The sequence below is a fragment of the Diospyros lotus genome, chromosome 2 (assembly GCF_014633365.1).
Source record: "Diospyros lotus cultivar Yz01 chromosome 2, ASM1463336v1, whole genome shotgun sequence".
Lineage (NCBI taxonomy): Eukaryota > Viridiplantae > Streptophyta > Magnoliopsida > Ericales > Ebenaceae > Diospyros > Diospyros lotus.
In genome coordinates, this window is record NC_068339.1 from 17,446,623 (window position 1) to 17,465,308 (window position 18,686).

General features: G+C 37.2%; 2 protein-coding genes across 3 annotated transcripts; both read right to left on the reverse strand.

The window, feature by feature from the left end:
- Positions 1 to 501: 501 nt before the first annotated feature.
- Positions 502 to 6,758, reverse strand: LOC127794929 (probable alpha,alpha-trehalose-phosphate synthase [UDP-forming] 7). Its single transcript, XM_052326251.1, has 4 exons — positions 6,591 to 6,758; positions 4,194 to 6,268; positions 3,827 to 4,100; positions 502 to 1,521 (listed from the first exon to the last, which is right to left on the reverse strand). Exons 2-4 carry the CDS (start codon positions 6,167 to 6,169, stop codon positions 1,210 to 1,212), a joined length of 2,562 nt encoding a protein of 853 aa, XP_052182211.1. The 5' UTR covers positions 6,170 to 6,268; positions 6,591 to 6,758; the 3' UTR covers positions 502 to 1,209.
- A 2,458-nt stretch (positions 6,759 to 9,216) lies between these two features.
- Positions 9,217 to 13,303, reverse strand: LOC127793839 (mediator of RNA polymerase II transcription subunit 11). 2 transcript variants are annotated; one of them, XM_052324587.1, is made up of 5 exons: positions 13,155 to 13,303; positions 11,713 to 11,772; positions 11,472 to 11,588; positions 10,121 to 10,314; positions 9,217 to 9,436 (listed from the first exon to the last, which is right to left on the reverse strand). In XM_052324587.1, exons 2-4 carry the CDS (start codon positions 11,764 to 11,766, stop codon positions 10,138 to 10,140), a joined length of 348 nt encoding a protein of 115 aa, XP_052180547.1. In that variant the 5' UTR covers positions 11,767 to 11,772; positions 13,155 to 13,303; the 3' UTR covers positions 9,217 to 9,436; positions 10,121 to 10,137. The 2 variants fall into 2 exon arrangements, with proteins under 2 accessions (XP_052180547.1, XP_052180546.1); XM_052324586.1 differs by having other exon boundaries at positions 11,713 to 11,865.
- Between the last annotated feature and the right edge of the window lie 5,383 nt (positions 13,304 to 18,686).

The window sequence follows — 18,686 nt, forward strand, 5'->3', positions numbered from 1 at the left end:
AACTATCGATGGTTCCTCAATTTTGTGAATCTTTTGTACCATACCTCTGGGAGGAGGTTGTTCATTATCTGGAGACGTATTTTTAACATTTTCTAGATATTTTCCTATTCGAGAGTTTCTTTGAGTACCTCTGTGTCTCTTTGATACTCTTTCCCTTTCTTCCTTGTGTATTTGAGAAAGGGAAAGATCTGAGTACAAGTTGCTTGGGAGGCGGTATGATGGGACTGAGTCCTGTGTTGTTCAGGTGTAATCTTTGAACTCTCCTCTCGTCCTTCCGCTAGGTGGCTTGGATCAGCTATAAACTTCTTGAGATTTAATGGTAGAACCATTTGGGGGCGCCCATATTCTTCAGTAGATCAGTGACTTCTCGCAATGAGAGAACTACAATTTTTGGATGCCTCCCCTCCTGTGAGTTGTCTGAATCTGAATATAAGACTGTCCCGGTTGGAATTGTTAATATGGTCTAAACAACATAAATACAAGAACAATTAAGAGTTCTCCTAGGCGAAGAGTCTCGTGCATTAAGGATGCTTTCAAATCGTACATTTACATAAACAATTTAACAAATTGGATTACCAGTAATCATAACAGTTTCACTCAAAATGACCCCCAAAATAAATAAATAAATAAAAAAAAAACAGAATAGGTCAAGAAGAAGCCACTGTGTACGGTCAATTCTAACTCATAATATCAATGTTACAATTACAAACGTCTTCTCAACTGAATCCCAGAAAGTTAAACTTCGTTTCCAGGCAGCTTTAAATTAAGCGAAACGTGAAGATGGTGACTGCCTCAAACTCAAAGATGAATGTCAGTTGCAGCAACCGAGCTTTCCGGCCTCCCATTCCCATGGATGCATTCCTGGAGGCCGGGAAATAATCTGGCCCCGTAGAAAGAAATCGCTCGCTTTATTTGCATGTCAGTCTCTGGATGACTGCAAATTCTTCGTAAATCAGATGTTCGAGCAGACATCTAAACTTGTCTTACCACATCTCACCCGCAACTCAGTAAGCCCTCAACTCTACTCGTAGGAAGTCCAATCTTCTGCCAATGCTCTTAATCGTTAGCACATCCATCACTTCCTTTCCCAACAGATCGATCAGAAATCCTTCACTACCTTCCACAAGGGCTGGCACGACATCATCTACAGGGTATTCAGTGGGAGAGAACCAGAGTCTTTAGACGTGGACTAGCCGGAAGTGGCAGCTTTCAAGAGGCGCTTTCCCTCCCAAGTTCCGTTGATGATGGAGGGCTTGACACTTCGGCTAGAGCTTCAAGCATGTTGGTGACTTCAGTTGTGTCGTCCAAGTAGTACCTGGCTTTACTCGGTTTCTGTCCAACAGCGCAAGCAAAAACCGATGCATTAGAGGAGAGTATACCACTGTTGATTGAATCGCCAATGATCTCAAACATGTCCTCATCGGATCTATCATCACCAACACACAGTACAAAGTCAGCCTGCCTTCCACGTTCAGCCATTGATGTAAAGATCTTCTCCGCAACACCACCTTTACTCACTCCCTGGAAACAATAACCAGATTCAAACAAATTAACCATGGCAAAGCTGAAAATCAAACATCCAATACAAAGACGGATAACACATTTGCAGAAATTACATTTATCCAAATGTAATAATCACATGCCAAATGCAAATAGCACATCAAGCCCCTTTCCACACTGTTACACTAGATATTATACAAATATGGCTATTAATAAATATACAGAAAATTAGCAATTTGTTAAAAAAGAAATATACTTTTTTTTTTTTGGGTACATTAGAAAGGGTGAGGAGGGGATATTAGTGGGAACATAGAAGAAGGTTGGGTTTATTCACATTTACAAGATAGATGGGTTTAACTGGAGCCGAGGGCAGTGTCAGCTAATTGGATGTTGATTCGATCCTATTGTCTTCTTCCTCCTATTTACATTTCTTGAATTTCTTTTGCTTATAATGCTCCCCTTCCAGGGCCACTAATTACTACCTTGAAAAAACAGTCACTTTCAAAACAACACCACTTCACCTTCACTAGCTCAGATATCTAGAACCACAGTTTTTTCTACTCTGATGATTCTTTACAACACCATTAGCCAGCAATTTCCTTCGTCAATCCAACAACTATTTATTATTTAGTGAATATGTAGAATCCGTTAAAAGAAAATTATTTAGTGGAATCCTAATCAAAAAAGTAAATTTTGGTCTAGTTTGAACTACCATTTTCTCTTGTACCCTTTTCTCTAAGTAAATCTAATTATTCTAAATAGGTTTTGTTTGTTTCTGGTATTTCCTTTTCTCCCACAGCAAGTAAAGTGTGATCTGGAGATCTCAGGACTGGCTTCCGAAGAGTAGTAAGCATCAAGGGTTTCTGCCGAACCTCAAAATCTTCAAGTAATGGCTCAACCAGATATTCAAGTTCCTTCACTAGTAACCAAAATGATGATGTGTAGGTTAAAGTTGTGGGACAGGGGTATGCTTATATGTCATTATTGTTCTGTTCAACATCTACCTTGACCTGGTAAATTTTTAATGCTTTAGATGAAAAAACCGAACATGTCATGGGTATAACAATTAATTCATAATTTTGTTCCTCAGGGTGGTTGAGTGTGCTGCATTTACCGGTAAACATTTACAGGTCCTTTTGGAGAACAATCTAAAGAAACATATCCACCAGAGGTACATCATGGAATGGATAGTTCTTCTAAGTGCTATAGTTGATACGAATAAATCAATGGACATGACTTTCATATACTTTTATCGTTTGGTTGTTTGCATATAGCATTCATGTGTTTCCCTACTTAAGCATGAAAAAGCAAAATGAAAATTTAGGGGAAAATTCAACTAGGATTCAGTGGTTCATTATTTGGAATCTGCATTTACTAAATTACTTTTTCCCCTGTTGTTTGAATGGACCTAGCTGCTCTATATTATTTACTACTGAATTATTTGGAATCTATATTATTTGAAGTGTACGCTTTGAGAGGTGGAAGAAGAGTGACTATAGAAACCTAAATAAGGAAAATTTTCTCAAGTTTTTACATGTAATAAGCATGTCAACACTCTTCTGTGAAATCTAGTGGATTGCTAGAAGATTAGTGTCTAATATCTGAACATAGTGTGATTTCTGTTTACTTGGATGCTCTCTGGTTCAAAATAAAGGCTGCCAATAATTTTCTGCCGGTACAAAAGTATGATAACTCCTAGCTGTTTACCTATTCTTTTGATTAAACATCTCTAAAACATTTTTTTCTTGTTTGCAAACAGTTGCAATTATTCCCATCCTTCCTCATGGTGCAGTTCAACATGGTTCATCCTTGGCAGTGGGTTTCAAGTTCCTTCTCTCTGTCCTTGTCTTGCGTGTTTCTGTTTGATTGGTCCTTTTCTTCATATGTTGTCATACGCAGACATGTTTAACTGGTCATGTAATGTAGTTTTACATCTTATGAGGTTATTGGTTCGTTTTCTATCAGGAGGATCATTTCCATTGTATGGATAACGAATATATTCAAATTTCTATTCCGGGAGTCATATATTCTCTTTCTTTCTCTTAATTCCTTTCCATCTATTTTATTTTATGTTTTCCTTTCTCTTCTTGTTTGTCTCTGTTCCCTTTCCTTGTTTTTGGGTAACTAGCACACACGTATATATGGTTTTCAAATAAAAGGAAAGAAAAGAAAAGAATGCATGGTTTTCAAATTAAGAAACAAAAACAAACATCTCTTTCAGAAATGGAACAAGATCAGGTTAATGGATACTGATACATAAAAACAGAAATGTCAGATATGCAGTACAAAACCTGGACAAGAACTATGGATGTGAGAAATTGCATACCTGAGGTTTCACTTCAACAATGAACTGACCGCTTCTGACTTCAACAGGCTCATTCGCGAGCACGCTTTCCAAATGTTCTAACATCTCCTTGGCCTGGCTCGATCCAAAACCAGGATCCGCATCACGATGGTGCCAAACCAATGCACTTTCCTTTGTTTCAATATAGGAACCATCAGTAGATTCAGTATATAATTTCATGACAGGCTCAGCCATCTGTATCCATCCAAAATCATTGTTCTGCATACAAGTTTCCCATTCCTTGCCCTTGGACCACCTGGAATATAATAATGAAATTAAGCAACATAAAGACCACAATAAGGAAAAGAAAAAGAAAAATAAAAATAAAAAAATGGGGGAAAAAACATACATCAAGAAGTATCCATGTTCGGCTGCGATACCAAGTTTCTCACATGGACTAAACCACTTGCCCAAACTTTCCCTTGCACGCCCACTTACGATAAAAACAGTATTCCTAGCATCATCACAAAGTTTGTTAATAAACGATATAATCTCCTGACTGGGGGTCTTGTTGATGGATGTTTGGGGCATCAAAGTGCCATCATAATCCAACAATATAGCCCTACTTTTGGCTCTTGAATAAGCAGATACAATTGCTTCTACGGACAATTTTCTGAAATTCGGATCAAGTGCTACAACTCGGAAACCGAAGCTCAAACCAATTCCCCAACACCGTCTTCTGAAATGGTCCTTGCAAGTTCTCTCCAAATCTTGGAAGAAACTTCTTGACCAATAGGCTACATCATGTGTGCTAACATACTTGTAATGCTTTTCATGACGCAATTCTTTTTCACTGTCAACCATTGAAATTGCCTCATTCAGTGCTTCTGCAGCTGCTTCAACATTCCAGGGGTTGACCCGAATAGCACCACTCAGCGAAGGAGAACATCCAATGAACTCCGACGTTACAAGCATGCTCTTCTTAGGCTCATCTGATTCTGAACTAGAATCGGAGATTCCTTGTCTGCACACAATGTACTCATACGGGGTAAGGTTCATGCCATCCCTTACAGCTGTGACAACAACACACTCTGCAATGGTGTAATACGCAGCTCGTTCACTCAGAGAAATTGGCCTGTCAATGAAGACAATCGGCTCATAACCAGGTCGGCCAAAACTGTCATTAATTCTCTTGCAACTTGCCTGTATTTCAGCCTGTATTTCCTCAAGATCTTTTCCTCTCCCCCGAGCAGGATTCGCGATCTGCACCAATACTGCCCTTCCCTGCCATTTCTGGTGCTGCTTAAGCATCTGCTCCATGGCCAGAAGTTTCAGATTGACACCTTTAAAGATGTCCATATCATCAACTCCAAGCAACACCGTCTTTCCTTCGAACTGCTGTTTGAGCTCCTCAACCCTCCATTCCTTATCTGCAAGCCTTAAAACAGATTCAATCTGTCCCATGTGAATCCCAACAGGCATGATCTTTATTCCAATAGTTCTCCCGTAGTAGTCCAGACCAATATAACCCCGCTTTGACTGGTACTCCAAGCCCAGCATCCGACTACAACAAGAAAGGAAGTGGCGAGCATAGTCAAAGGTGTGAAACCCTATGAGATCCGAATTTAATAGTGCTTTGAGAATCTCTTCTCTCACAGGTAAAGTCCTATATATTTCTGATGAAGGAAATGGGCTGTGGAGGAAAAAACCCATCCTTAACCGATTGAAGCGCCTCCTCAAGAAGGTGGGTAGAACCATCAAATGATAATCATGAATCCAAACGTAGTCATCTTCCGGGTTTATCACCTCAATCACCTTCTGTGAGAAAATCTTATTTGCCGCCACGTACGCCTCCCACAACGACCGATCAAACCGACCTCCATGACTCCCGGAAAAGGGGAGCATGTAATGAAATAGTGGCCATAAATGCTGCTTGCAGAATCCGTGATAGTATCTGGTCAAAATGTCATGAGGAAGAAAAGCAGGGACACACTTAAACCTATCCAGCAAAAGCTGCGACACATCATCTTGTTCACTCGCATCCACCTCGACTCTCAAAGATCCAACATAAATAATCTCCATATCATCCGGTAAACCATCCTTAATGTGTAATAACAAGGAATCATCATCCCAACTAAAGCTCCACCCTTTATTATCCGGCCTACGCTTAGCCTTAACAGGAAGTTGATTAGCCACAATAATTAATCGATCCACAACAATGGAGGAGGGCACATCAGATGTCACACTATTAGCTTGATCATCATCAAGCTCAGATATAACCCCCGGAACAGTCATAACCCGAGGCAGCCGCTTCTTTTCGCGCCCCATCGCCGGGAAATTCCCGGATGCTAGATCCAATAGATTGGTATACGACCTGGACATCATCTTTACCACTCTTTCCTCACAAATTCCTCCCCAAACAACAAGTCAGACCAAACCCGATATTATTCCTTATTGCGATGAATGATCAAAACTGTGGGCGATCTGAAATGGGTACATAAAAAAACAAGATCATTACATTGACTACAAACTTAAGGTCACAGAAACCAACAGATCCCTGTAATGAAACAGAAGCAACCCATATGTTAAAATTAAATGCAGCATAAAAAGATCCATTTCTTTCAGCTTGAGGACAAGAGACACTGAAACCACAGACATATATAATCTTAGCATCAACAAAGCAAAGCAAAAACTGAAGTTAGAACCAACTTAACCTGCCAAATCTGTTCTGTTCTTCATGTTCATCAAAAACAAAAAACAAAAAACAAAAAAATGAGAAAAAGATGGGAACTTAATTGGAACTGACCTCTGTGCCTAATGATTCAGATACCGATCTTTTTTCCTCAGGACCTGAAAGTCAAACCCCAACAAACCAATCTAGGGTTTGCTCTCCCTCTCTCTCTCTCTCTCTCTCTCTCTCAGAAATCTTTATTGTGGCCTGCTCTTTCTTTCTTGCCTTCTCCAAATGCGATGCTTTTGAGGGAAAAAATTAAAAAAAGAAGAAGAAAATAATACAAAATTGGAAAAAGAAAAAAGAGGATAAGGTCGGCCAGCAGACACCAGCGATGCCAACTGGACGAGGGGGGCAGCTTCAAGCCACGCGCGATATTCACAGGACACGTGTCGGATTGAGGACCGTTGGATGAAGTACCTACTCCACCCACAATGCCTATTATTGTACGAGGACCTGATCTCGCACGTGGGTTTTATAGAACGAAAGACATAGAGAGAGAGTGTGTGCGTTAGAGTTTATCCGCTTTTGACTGATGATGAACAGTTGTTCAAAGGACAGCTCAGCTTAGCCATCAACCTTGATTCCAATTTGACAAATTACATTAATCCTTCTCTTCTCGGATAAATAAATTTTTATCTTTAACCTTAATTTAAAAAAAAAAATACTATTAATATATTATTATATATATCTTCAATTACACAATAATATATCAATGTCTAAAATACCCTTATTCAAGATGGTGAGTACAGTAAAACGAGAGATATTTATATCATTTACGTGTCTTAAATAATTCAAGGTGTACATAAATAATATACAAGTAACGTGAACCAATTTAAAATCACTACTCCAATTAGCATTATGGCTTCATTTTTATTTTTAGTCCTTATTATATTCTATCTCTTATGTTTATGAAAATATTATATTTAAAATTAATTTTTATAAATTAACACCTTTATATAAATTATATAATAATTTCATTAATAAAAATATTAATTAGACACTTAATTTTGACACTTAAAATAATACTCATACATTAATACATTATATTATATGTTGTATTCATAAAAATATATATTATATTAATACAAAGTATCATTTTAAATGTAATGAAATATCCACACAATATTTTCTTTTAATTAATATTAAATCACTAAACTAAACAAAAGGTTAAAAACCAAGCATTGGTGACGCATGATGAGGTAAGACGTATGGCAAAAAGTGGGTTTTTTTTTATAAAAATAATATTTTGAAAATTAAACCGTATCAAATCAGAAATGAAATACAAATAAGTAAAATTTTACAACAATATTAATAGAAAAATTTATAATGAAAATAAAATGAAATTCATGATCAAGTATTTAAATTATAAATAAAAAGTTATCCATATGTTATCAAAATGTGACATTTGAATAGTAGATGTCAAATCCTTTTAAATATAAATAATTTTAAAATAAAATAAATCTTGTCTAGTTGATCGGATTCAATGATCCAATCAATCACATTTCGTGTAGAAATTTAATTGACTTTTTTGATAAATAATTTTTAGTCATAAATTAGAGTAATTTTTTGGTCAATTCCTAATTCAATCGGTTCAACCGACTTATTGATCTGATTTTTAAAACACAGATACAATTTTACCTCACACTTTAAATGCTACATTAAAAAAATTTTAAAGTGACAATTTTTGGGCTACTAAATAATTGGCCTCTCCAACAATTAATCAACGAGGTAGTCAATATTTTAGAAGTAGTATTATTAAGTGTAAAAAAAATAGTGTTTTGTTACATAATTCGGTTTTAGTTGCATTTTTGAATTCTTTTAAAATTAGGATATTCGAGCAAAGGGACAGGACAATAGTGCGGTGCGGACCGTACTCCCTCCTTCGGGCGGGCGGAGACTGGAGAGGGGGAGGGGTGACATCCACGTGGAGGCGTACTGGTCAAACTTAAGTGGATTCGGAGAAGCTTAAGATGACGCGGCGTTTGGAATGACGTCATCCGTGACGGAGTGGTGATGACGTGGTAAAGTTCAATTGGTCCGGAGGAAACTGGGCATTGGGAGGCATTGTTGGCTGCTTGTATCTGGTTTGGTGATCCATTGAATAAATGTATGTACCTGGGAACCAAACCAGGTTGGGATTGGATTGGATTGGATTGGATTGTCCTATTTGTCTTTCCTTTTACTGGGGAACGGCAAGGCCAGCTTGTTAGACCCAAAAGACAGTGGCTAAATGACAAAAGAATAATGAATAATTCTTGCACATAGAGTAATATTTTCAAAGTCTCTCTCTAACTTGGTAGTCCTGTGTAGTAATTTATTTACTAGACTTGTTCGTCCATTTTAGCAAGAGTCCTTTCATTGGTTGGTTTCTTGGTTTGGCTGATAACGTTCCGTCGCTTTGGCTAAGCCTAAAAGGTTGGTCAAATATTTTGTTCACAATCACCAAGTGGAGCAAATTTCCTATTTCATTTCATGCAACGGAGACAGTAAATAATTTTATGCCTTGCATTTCCACTAAATTTTAATGCCTCACCTACTATTATTTTACTCTTTTCTGTGTCTTGCAAAGGCTCCTTTTGAGTTGGGATTTGGGACAAGAGCAAAATAAGATTTTCTTGGCTTTGGACCATGAAGTAAGCAAGCAAGCAAGCAATTTTTGTGCCAAATAAACCTACTTCTATCAACAGGGTCAAATGCCTAATTAAGGAAAACTAATTACAACATAAACCAGGCTATTTTACAAATGATCCATTAATGAATAAAATGTTTCAAAGTGGCCTCAATTGCCTCATATATTTTTCATTTTCTGGGAAATCTTTACCGCAATTTTCTCATCATTTTCTTCTCACACCACAACCCAGAATGGAAAAAGGAAAGGCTTTCTTGTGCCCATTCTGACTTCAGGGTCTTCCTTGTTTCTGCACCAAAAACACAGTATAAGGTAAAAGGCCACTATGCTTTAGGTCAAATTCCATGAAGGAAAAAAGCTGTAGGACAACTAACACAAAGTAGATACAGCACCATCCAAATCAAAACTGTCTAGAAAAGGCGCAAGGCGCGTTAACCTTAAGATATTGGGAGAGAGAGAGAGAGAGAGAGAGAATCATTTAACAGAAGAAATTGAAAATACAAGCAACTCATCATGGGGCATACATCCCATAAAAGAGAGAGAGAGAGAGAATCATTTAATAGAAGAAATTGAAAATACAAGCAACTCATCATGGGGCTTCCATCCCATAAAAGGAAGTATCTTACATCAAAAGTAAATGAGTCTATGGCCATCATAAGAAGACTAATATTCTCCACAGATTCTGAAGCAACCATAACCACGTCACAACATACAAACGAGGCATTTGACAAGAAACTTTCAACAAAGATAAAGGAAACAGTTGCAAGAGTTCCAGACATTCATTGTCCGTCCAATTAGTAAGAATGGGCAGCACCAATGATTATCTAAAACCACTCTTAACATAAATCAGAAGGACAAACGATTATCTAAATCACACTACCATCAATTCACAAGATAAAAATATCCCACAAGTGAAAGTAGACTTAACGACTATGATCAACCATAGGCAAGGGCAATCAGTACGTTGACTTACCAACTACAACAGTGTCTTCAAGCGGCACCTTGATAATCATCAGCGGTTTGTTTCATCTGATCTAACTGTGAGATGACGTATTCCAGCTTTTTGCAACAGATCTCATTAGATATTCTTGAACTGTAATCACACTTCTCGAATGGCCGGTATTCACAAGCACTTTTAATTTCCTCCCGTAACGTCACTTGAATGTCCTAAATCATATTGAAGCAAATATGCAGTGACATTAACATGTTAATATTTCAGTGCAATAGACTAAAGGAGATATAAATATCGAGTTGGAACTATTTTCCATAATGCAATTGAGAAAAACAGCTGCTCAGCCAAGCCGCACAAATTACTACAGAGAACACAAGGACACTCATGCATCATGGTTCATGAATGATACCAAGACCTCCAACACAACACAAATTTTTTATTGAACAGAAAGAGTCCCAAGATTTGAGGACACCCCAATAATGTTCTGCAGACTTGTGTATTCTCAGATAAGGAAATACTTCATTATTTATCCAATCATTTAAAAATTGCCATTTTACAATTAGACAAATTACAGATTGCACAATTAGAGTCCATAAAAGGAAACAACTCAAAAATCTTATAGCTCAAGACACACACAATTTTAAATTTGATAATTTGCAGTTAAAGACCTTGAGCTCAGTTTAAATGGGATAATTTACATTGATGCAACAAACATCAATTTCTTTATGAAACTTTATAATAGACCATTTTTTTAAAACCGAATACCTAATCTGAATTTGGAAGGTGTACAATATTCAAAAATCTTGAATTCATTAATTTTACAAGGAATTATTGAATTCCCTACCATAAATGACCTATAATGGTATGCATATCAAAGTTTTCACTTGAAGAATCGTGTTTTTGTGCTTTGCAGATTATGCCACATGTTCTCAGAAACTACCACCAAATTGCATGTTGTTCAAAAGCCTCAAGGATATGATGACAACGCTGACATATTCTTTAAAAAAAAAAAGAAAGAAAGACACAGACTCTTAGTTAATTTCAGATGCTTTCATGCAGTAATAAATTTTCATTGAGAATTTTGAAAATGTAAATTCAAAACAAATCAATCATAATATTCCATCTTAAAAACAAGTGATACTGCCAAATACCCACTGGCAGTGTGCCAGAAATTGTCTGACAAGAGAAATTTATCTACTTAAATTTGTTACTGGATCCATCCAAGATGCAACAATATATCCCAGGACCAGCACAATAGTCATAGTTTGGGAACTACACTTTGGAAATTCCTGCATCCCTGCCTGCCTGTGTGTGTATATGTGGTGTGTATACAGGTATCACAGAAATTGAGAAGTGAGATGGCATAAGCAACCTTGATTAACTGCATGAACTCGCCACATTGCTTGTTAACCAAATCCTTCCTGGAACCACTAGGGGTTGAGAGCTCATCCATAACTCCTCCAGCCAGCTCCAAAACCCTGACTATTCGCTGTAACAAACAAATAAAGCATGATTTTGAGGTGAAACGCTATGCAATTTAGATAGTGAAATTGCCATGCTGTTTATTCATTAGTTTATTATAGTGGAAGAAAACAAAACGGTTGGTAGCAAACCTTTTCCACATTTTGAAGCCTCTGCAATGAAGTGTTTTGGCTCTGAGAATCCATATGGTTCTGCAAGTTAAAGGAGGGCCACAATATACTTGAGTTCATTCATGTGTCAAAGCAATGACAAAGCCAATAGCAACACAGAATTTCACAGACCCCCTGAGGCACATAATATGCATATCAAGTTTAACAATAATGACTCAGGAAAAGAACACACAGGTCAACATTTTCTAAGAGAAAAAAGGTATTACGTTTTGAATATTTCACAAATAAAAAAGAAAATATGCAAACCAAACGAAAAGTTAAAATCAATGAACAAAAAATAACAATATTACTAGTAAACAAAGGGCAACAGGTTCAAGTGTGAAGAAGAAAAGTAAAATCAAACAAAAAGGAGATTTAATTAAAGCAACACAAATCAAACACAAAACAGAAGAGTTCTAGAATAATATATTACACAAAGTTGAGTAGTAGGACAATCTCAATCATCAAAATGACAAAAACCAAAACCAAAGACACGGAAATAGAGGAGTTTTGGATGCACCAAGCTCTTTATTTTCCTGAACAGATAGACTGATTGTATGAATGAATTGTAATGAGTAGTAGTTCACTCCACTGTTACAAAACCTGGCAGTTGATCAAACCAGAAACAAGACCAAGCAATGGTTTCCAGTTTAACTGCAAGTTCTACAGGAAACGACCATGACATTTTGATTATGCAATGAAAATAGAAAGAGAAGTACCATTAGAATTACCAAAAAGTTTCTTAACAAAACTTTAACATCCAATAATTATCACTCTGGTCCACTTTCTCGTCAAATTGACTGTCAGGTGGGGAGACGAATTGTGCACCAAGAATATAGTTTTTGTTTTCTGCTGTTATGAATGCATTATCCAGTACCCCTTTATTCCTAATATAGTTATGGATAGCCATTGTACCCAGAACTATGTCTCGATCGGTATCAAACTGTATATAGGCATATCTCATAAGATCCTAAATCTAGACTTCCACACTTCAAAAGTGCGCTCAACAATCATTCTACATCTAGACTTCCACACTTCAAAAGTGCGCTCAACAATCATTCTACATGAAGAATGCAAGTAATTAAATGACTCTTTATGTCCTCTTGGTGCACGTAAACTGATGTTCTTACACGTCGAAAGAACATCGAAAATCTTTAAGGTAGTATCTTATATTCTCACCCTTGTATAGCCCCATATATCCAGTCATATGAGCTGCATCAACTAGATAATATTTCGCTCTCATTGGGTGAGGAAAATTCAAGTCAGACCTATGAATTCCCTCACCGAAACATATTATTTGCATAAATTAATCGCAAAATTCCAAATCGCAAATAATATTACAGAAACATATACATGAAAAAATTGCAGGTAAGTTACGTAAATATGCAAACAATGGAGGCAATGAGCAGTGTAGAGAGATATACCGATCAGCAATGAAGGAGACGACAACAGTGACGGGTGATCTGGAAGGAGGTGGCAGGAGACGATGATAACGGCGACGGGCGGCTTGCGGCGGCCCAGCTGGAAGCAGAGGCGGCGATGGCGCGACCGAGGAGGAGACCCACCAGGCGACGACAACGGCGACGGCCGATCTGGAGAGGAATCCCGGCGGCTTGCGGCGGCGGATCTGGAAGCACGAGGCGGCGATAGCGCGACCGAGGAGGAGACCCAAAAGGCGATGGCAACGGCGGATCTGGAGAAGAAGGAGGCGGCAGGTGATGGCGCGACCCACAAACAGAAGGAGGCTTGCGGCGGCGGATCTGGAAGCAGATGCGGTGATGGTACGACCCACCAACAGGAGGAGGCTTGCGGCGGCCCAACTGGGCGACGGCGACGGCGGTTATGGAGGAGGGGCGACGGCGGCAGCGGCGGTAATGGCAGAAGCGAAGGTAAGATGGGAGAAGAGAGCAATGGATGAGATGGGGTAACGCTAATGGCAGGGACAAGGGTGTGAATATTGAAAATGTTAGAACAAAATAGTAAATTAGAGGTTGGCTGGGCTTTTTTAGGAAAATTCTATTTTCAGCCCGTGTTTTTACTCTTCATAACCCGCAATGCATCAAATTTTATACTAATTTTAAAATCTCTATTTTACTCCTCTCACATCCCACAGTCATTTTCTTCTCCGACCGTCAGTCTCCGCCTCGCCTCTTTCTTTCTCTACCCCACACACACAAACACATACATATATAATTTTATACACACACATACATATATACACACACACATGCTGCTGGGTCCGCCATGGCGGCCAACCCCCCCTCCCCCCACACGCGTTCTCTCTCTCTCACACACACAAACACATACATATATATATACACACACATACGGCTACCATGGCCGACCCCCCTTCCCCCCATATACACACACACACACACTCTCTCTCCTTCCCCCCCCACACACAAAAACCATCGCCACAGCCATGGCAATAGTCGGGGAACCCAGCGTTCCCTGATTGGTCCAAGCAAGGGAACGATGGGTTCCCCGATTGCCAGCAGTCAAGGAACCCATCGTTCCCCGACTGGCCCGAGCCAGGGAACGATGGGTTCCCCGACTGCCAGCAGTCGGGGGCCTTTTTTATTTTATTTTTTTTTAATTTTTTATTATAATAAAATAAAATTAAAAAATAATACACATAAATAATTTTTAAATATCTACATTTTAAGTAATTATAATTTAGGTAATTTTAAATTTTAAATCATCCTATTGAATTTTTATTACTTAAAAAAAATTAAAATTAGTTAATTTATCTTATTAAATTACTTAAAGATACATATATCTAAAAATCCTATCATCATTTAACATAATTTTTTTTAAATATATGTATCTTTATCTAATTCAATAAGATAAATTAATTAATTTTAATTTTTTTAAGTATAAAAAATTCAACACCTAAGATGAATTTTAGAGAGGTTAAATTTTTTATTAAAAAAATTAAAATTAATTAATTTATCTTATTGAATTAGGTAAAGATACATATATTTTAAAAAAAATATTTTAAATAATGATAAGATTTTTAGATATGTGTATCTAAGTAATTCAATAAGATAAATGACCTAATTTTAAATTTTTTTTAAGTATTAAAAATTCAACACTTAATTACAATAATTTAAAATTTAAAATTAGTTAAATTATAATTACTTAAAATATAGATATTTAAAAATTATTTATTTGTATTATTTTTTAATTTTATTTTATTATAATAAAAAATTAATAAAAATAAAAAATAAGAAAAGGCCCCCGACTGCTGGCAGTCAGGGAAACTTGGGTTCCCCGACTACTAGCAGTCAGGGAACCCATCGTTCCCCGGCTCAGGCCAGTCGGGGAACCCATTGTTCCCCTGCTCGGACCAGTCGGGGAATGCTAGGTTCCCCAACTATTGCCATGGCAACGGCCATGGTTTTTGTGTGTGGGGGGGGGGGGGAGGGGAGAGAGAGAGAAAAAATATGTGTGTGTGTTAGACATGGCCAAAATTGAACCGGACCGGCGGTTCAAACCGGAACCGGACCGGCCGGAACCGGCCGAACCGGAACCGGAACCGGCGAAATTCGGTCCGGTTCCGGTTCAAGGTTCCGGAGAACCGGAACCGGCCCTCCTCCCCCCCCCATGCGCGTGCGGCCGCGCACGGTGCACCCCCCCTCCCCCCCCCAACGGTCCAAATTGGACCGTTGGACCCCCCTCCCCTCCCCTCCCCTCCCCCCCCCAACGGTCCAAATTGGACCGTTGGACACCCCCCCCCCCAACGGTCCAATTTGGATTGGACCGTTGGACCCCCCCCAACTTTTTTTTTTTTTTTTTAAATTTTATAATTCCTATCTATATATACCCCTCCCTCCCCCACTCATTTTTCACACTTTCTCTCTCTCTCTCTCTCTCAAGTCTCAAGCTATTATTCTCTCAATTTTGTCTCTCGTTTAATATTTTAATTTCAATTTCTTCAATCTTCTCATTTTGTTATTTATCAATTTATTCAATTATATTGTTAATTATTTATTACTTGTTACTATATTATTTTATCATTATTATATTTTTTTATTATTATACTTTTTTCAAAAAAATGGCAAGTGAAGGTAGAAATGTTGAAAATGTTGAGTTTGAAGCTCAAAATTTTCAAACACAAGAGAGTGAAACTCAACAAAAGGGAGGTGGAAAAATTTCTACTTCTGATATTTTTAATATTCATTTCAAGAAAACACCAAAAGGAGATGGTAAATTTGATGTATCTTGTAATTATTGTAATCAAGTATACAAATTCAAGCAAGGAGGTGGATATGGTACTTTCGCCCGACATTTGCAAACAAAGCACCCGCTCAAGGTTGGATTGAGCCGCGATCAAACACAAATATCCGGGTTTGCTACCTCTTCAAACTCTCCTCAATTATTTCATTATAATGAAGCTAATTGTAGGTCTGGTTTAGCTGAAATGGTAGCAATTGATCATTTATCTTTTAGTTTTGGTGAAAAATTAGGTTTTACTCGATTTTGTCAAAACTTTGTTAATCCTAGTTTTAAATCAATTCCTAGAAATACTTTGAAAAGGAATTTGTTAAAATTGTTTAAAAACTCAAAAATTGAATTGATAACATATTTTCAAAACAATAATATTAATGTTTCTATTTGTAGTGATATTTGGAGTGATCATTGGCAAACTCATTCATATATGGGTATTACTTGTCATTGGGTTGATGAAAATTATGTTTTACAAAAAAGAATTCTTGCGTATCGATGTTTTGATGAAAGTCATAATGCTGAAAATATTTGTAGATTAATTCAACAAATTTTACAAGAATATAGATTAGTTAATAGAATTTTTTCAATTTCTTTTGATAATGCATCGGCTAATACTGCTTCTATTAATGAATTGAAAAGAATTTGCCAACCAAATTTTGGTGGAAGATTTTTTCATGTTAGATGTGCATGTCATGTTTTAAATTTATGTGTTCAAGATGGTATTAAGTCACTTAATTCTTATTTAGATCCAATTAGAAATGTTATTTCTTATATTTGGGTACACCCTCGAACTGCAAAAGCATGGGCACATTTTTGCACCTCCAATGGTCAAACCCCAAAACGTTTTTCAAAAGATGTCCCTACTCGTTGGAACTCAACTTTTAAATTACTTAATCAATCTTTTGAATATAAAGATTTATTGTGTTCTTTTGCAGCAAATTATATTCCACAATATCCTATTTTTCCAACTATGTGGAATGTTTGTAGTTCAATTTTGAATATTTTATGAATTTTTAATGATGCTACTCATACACTTAGTAGTGTTTATAAACCAACTTCACATCAATTTTTAATAGAAGCAATGAATGTGGCCGGTGTATTAATGGAAGGAATTAATGTTGAAGAAATTTGTCATGCTGTTTTAGAAATGAGAGAAAAATGGTTACGTTATTATCAATTTATTCCTGAAATTTTTCTTATTACTATGGTATTTGATCCTAGGTGTAAATTTGATGGTTTAATTGAGTGTTTGTCTAACTATTATTCGTTGTTAGGATTAGAAAATAATGAAGAAATTGATGTGAATATTATAATTTCTAAGGTTAGAACTTTATGCAATCAATTATATGAAGCATATGTTATTGCTCCTAGTAGTGAAGAATCATTTCCATCCATGGCTCCGCATTCCTCTTCCTCCCAACCAATGAAATGGGGTCATAAATTTTTAGATCAAAGGAGGAAAAAACCTAGATCGAGCTCACATTCGGAGCTCGAAACTTATCTAACCACAGTTTTTGAGTTTGGTGATGATACAGGTTTAAATTTTGAAATTTTGGAGTGGTGGAAAAGGCACAAGGAGACATTTCCAACTCTTGCAATTATTGCAAGTCAACTTCTTGCAGTTCCAGCTTCAACTGTAGCCGTTGAACAAACATTCAGTAGTGGAGGCAACATTTTGGACGAAAGAAGATTAAGATTGGCTCCAGAATCATTGGAAGCTCAAGTTTGCCTCGATGATTGGGAAAGAGCTAACATGCGACGTCAAGAAGAACTTATCCATTCATCATCATCTGACGAATGGGTTAATGATGGTTCAACAACGGCGACTTCCGACTCCAATGAAGATGCGTAGGATCCAAGTCCATATTTTATTTTTTTTCACATTTGTAAAAATTAATTACTTGTATTACATTTTTGTTGTAATTATTTTTTAATGAAATTAAGTCTAATTCTATTTTTTATTTTTTATTTTTCACATTTGTAAAAATTCATTACTTATATTACATACTTGTTTAGTTGTTTTAATTATTTTTAATGAAATTATTACTTATATTTCTTCAATTTTTAGTAGTGTTTTTTTATTAAAAATATGGTTGAGAATATTTATATTTACAATTACATTTAACAATTAAAAATCGAAACCAAACCGAACCGAACAACGGAACAAGGACCAAAATTGAATACAACAATATTTAAAAAAAATTAAAAAAATTCGGTTTGAACCGGAACCGGAACCGTTGACCGAACCGGCTCAAACCGTTGACCGAACCGGTCCAAACCGTTGACCGAACCGGCACGAACCGGAACCGGAACCGAACCGTCCCAAACCGCCCTTGGGCGGTTCGGTTCAGGTTCAAAGATTTCTTGAACCGGAACCGGCGGTTCATGAACCGTGGCCATGTCTAGTGTGTGTGTGTGTATGGGGGGAAGGGGGGTCGGCCGCCATGGCCGACCCAGCAGCATGTGTGTGTGTATATATATATATATATGTGTGTGTGTGTGTTTGTGTACCCAGCAACATGTTTATATATAAAATTATATATGTATGTGTTTGTGTGTGTGGGGTAGAGAATGAAAGAGGCGAGGCGGAGGCTAGCGATCGGAGAAGAAAGTGACTGTGGGATGTGGGAGGGGTAAAATAGAGATTTTAAAATTGGTGTGAAATTTGATGCATTGCGGGCTGTGAAGAGTAAAAACACGGGCTGTCAATAGAATTTTCCCTTTTT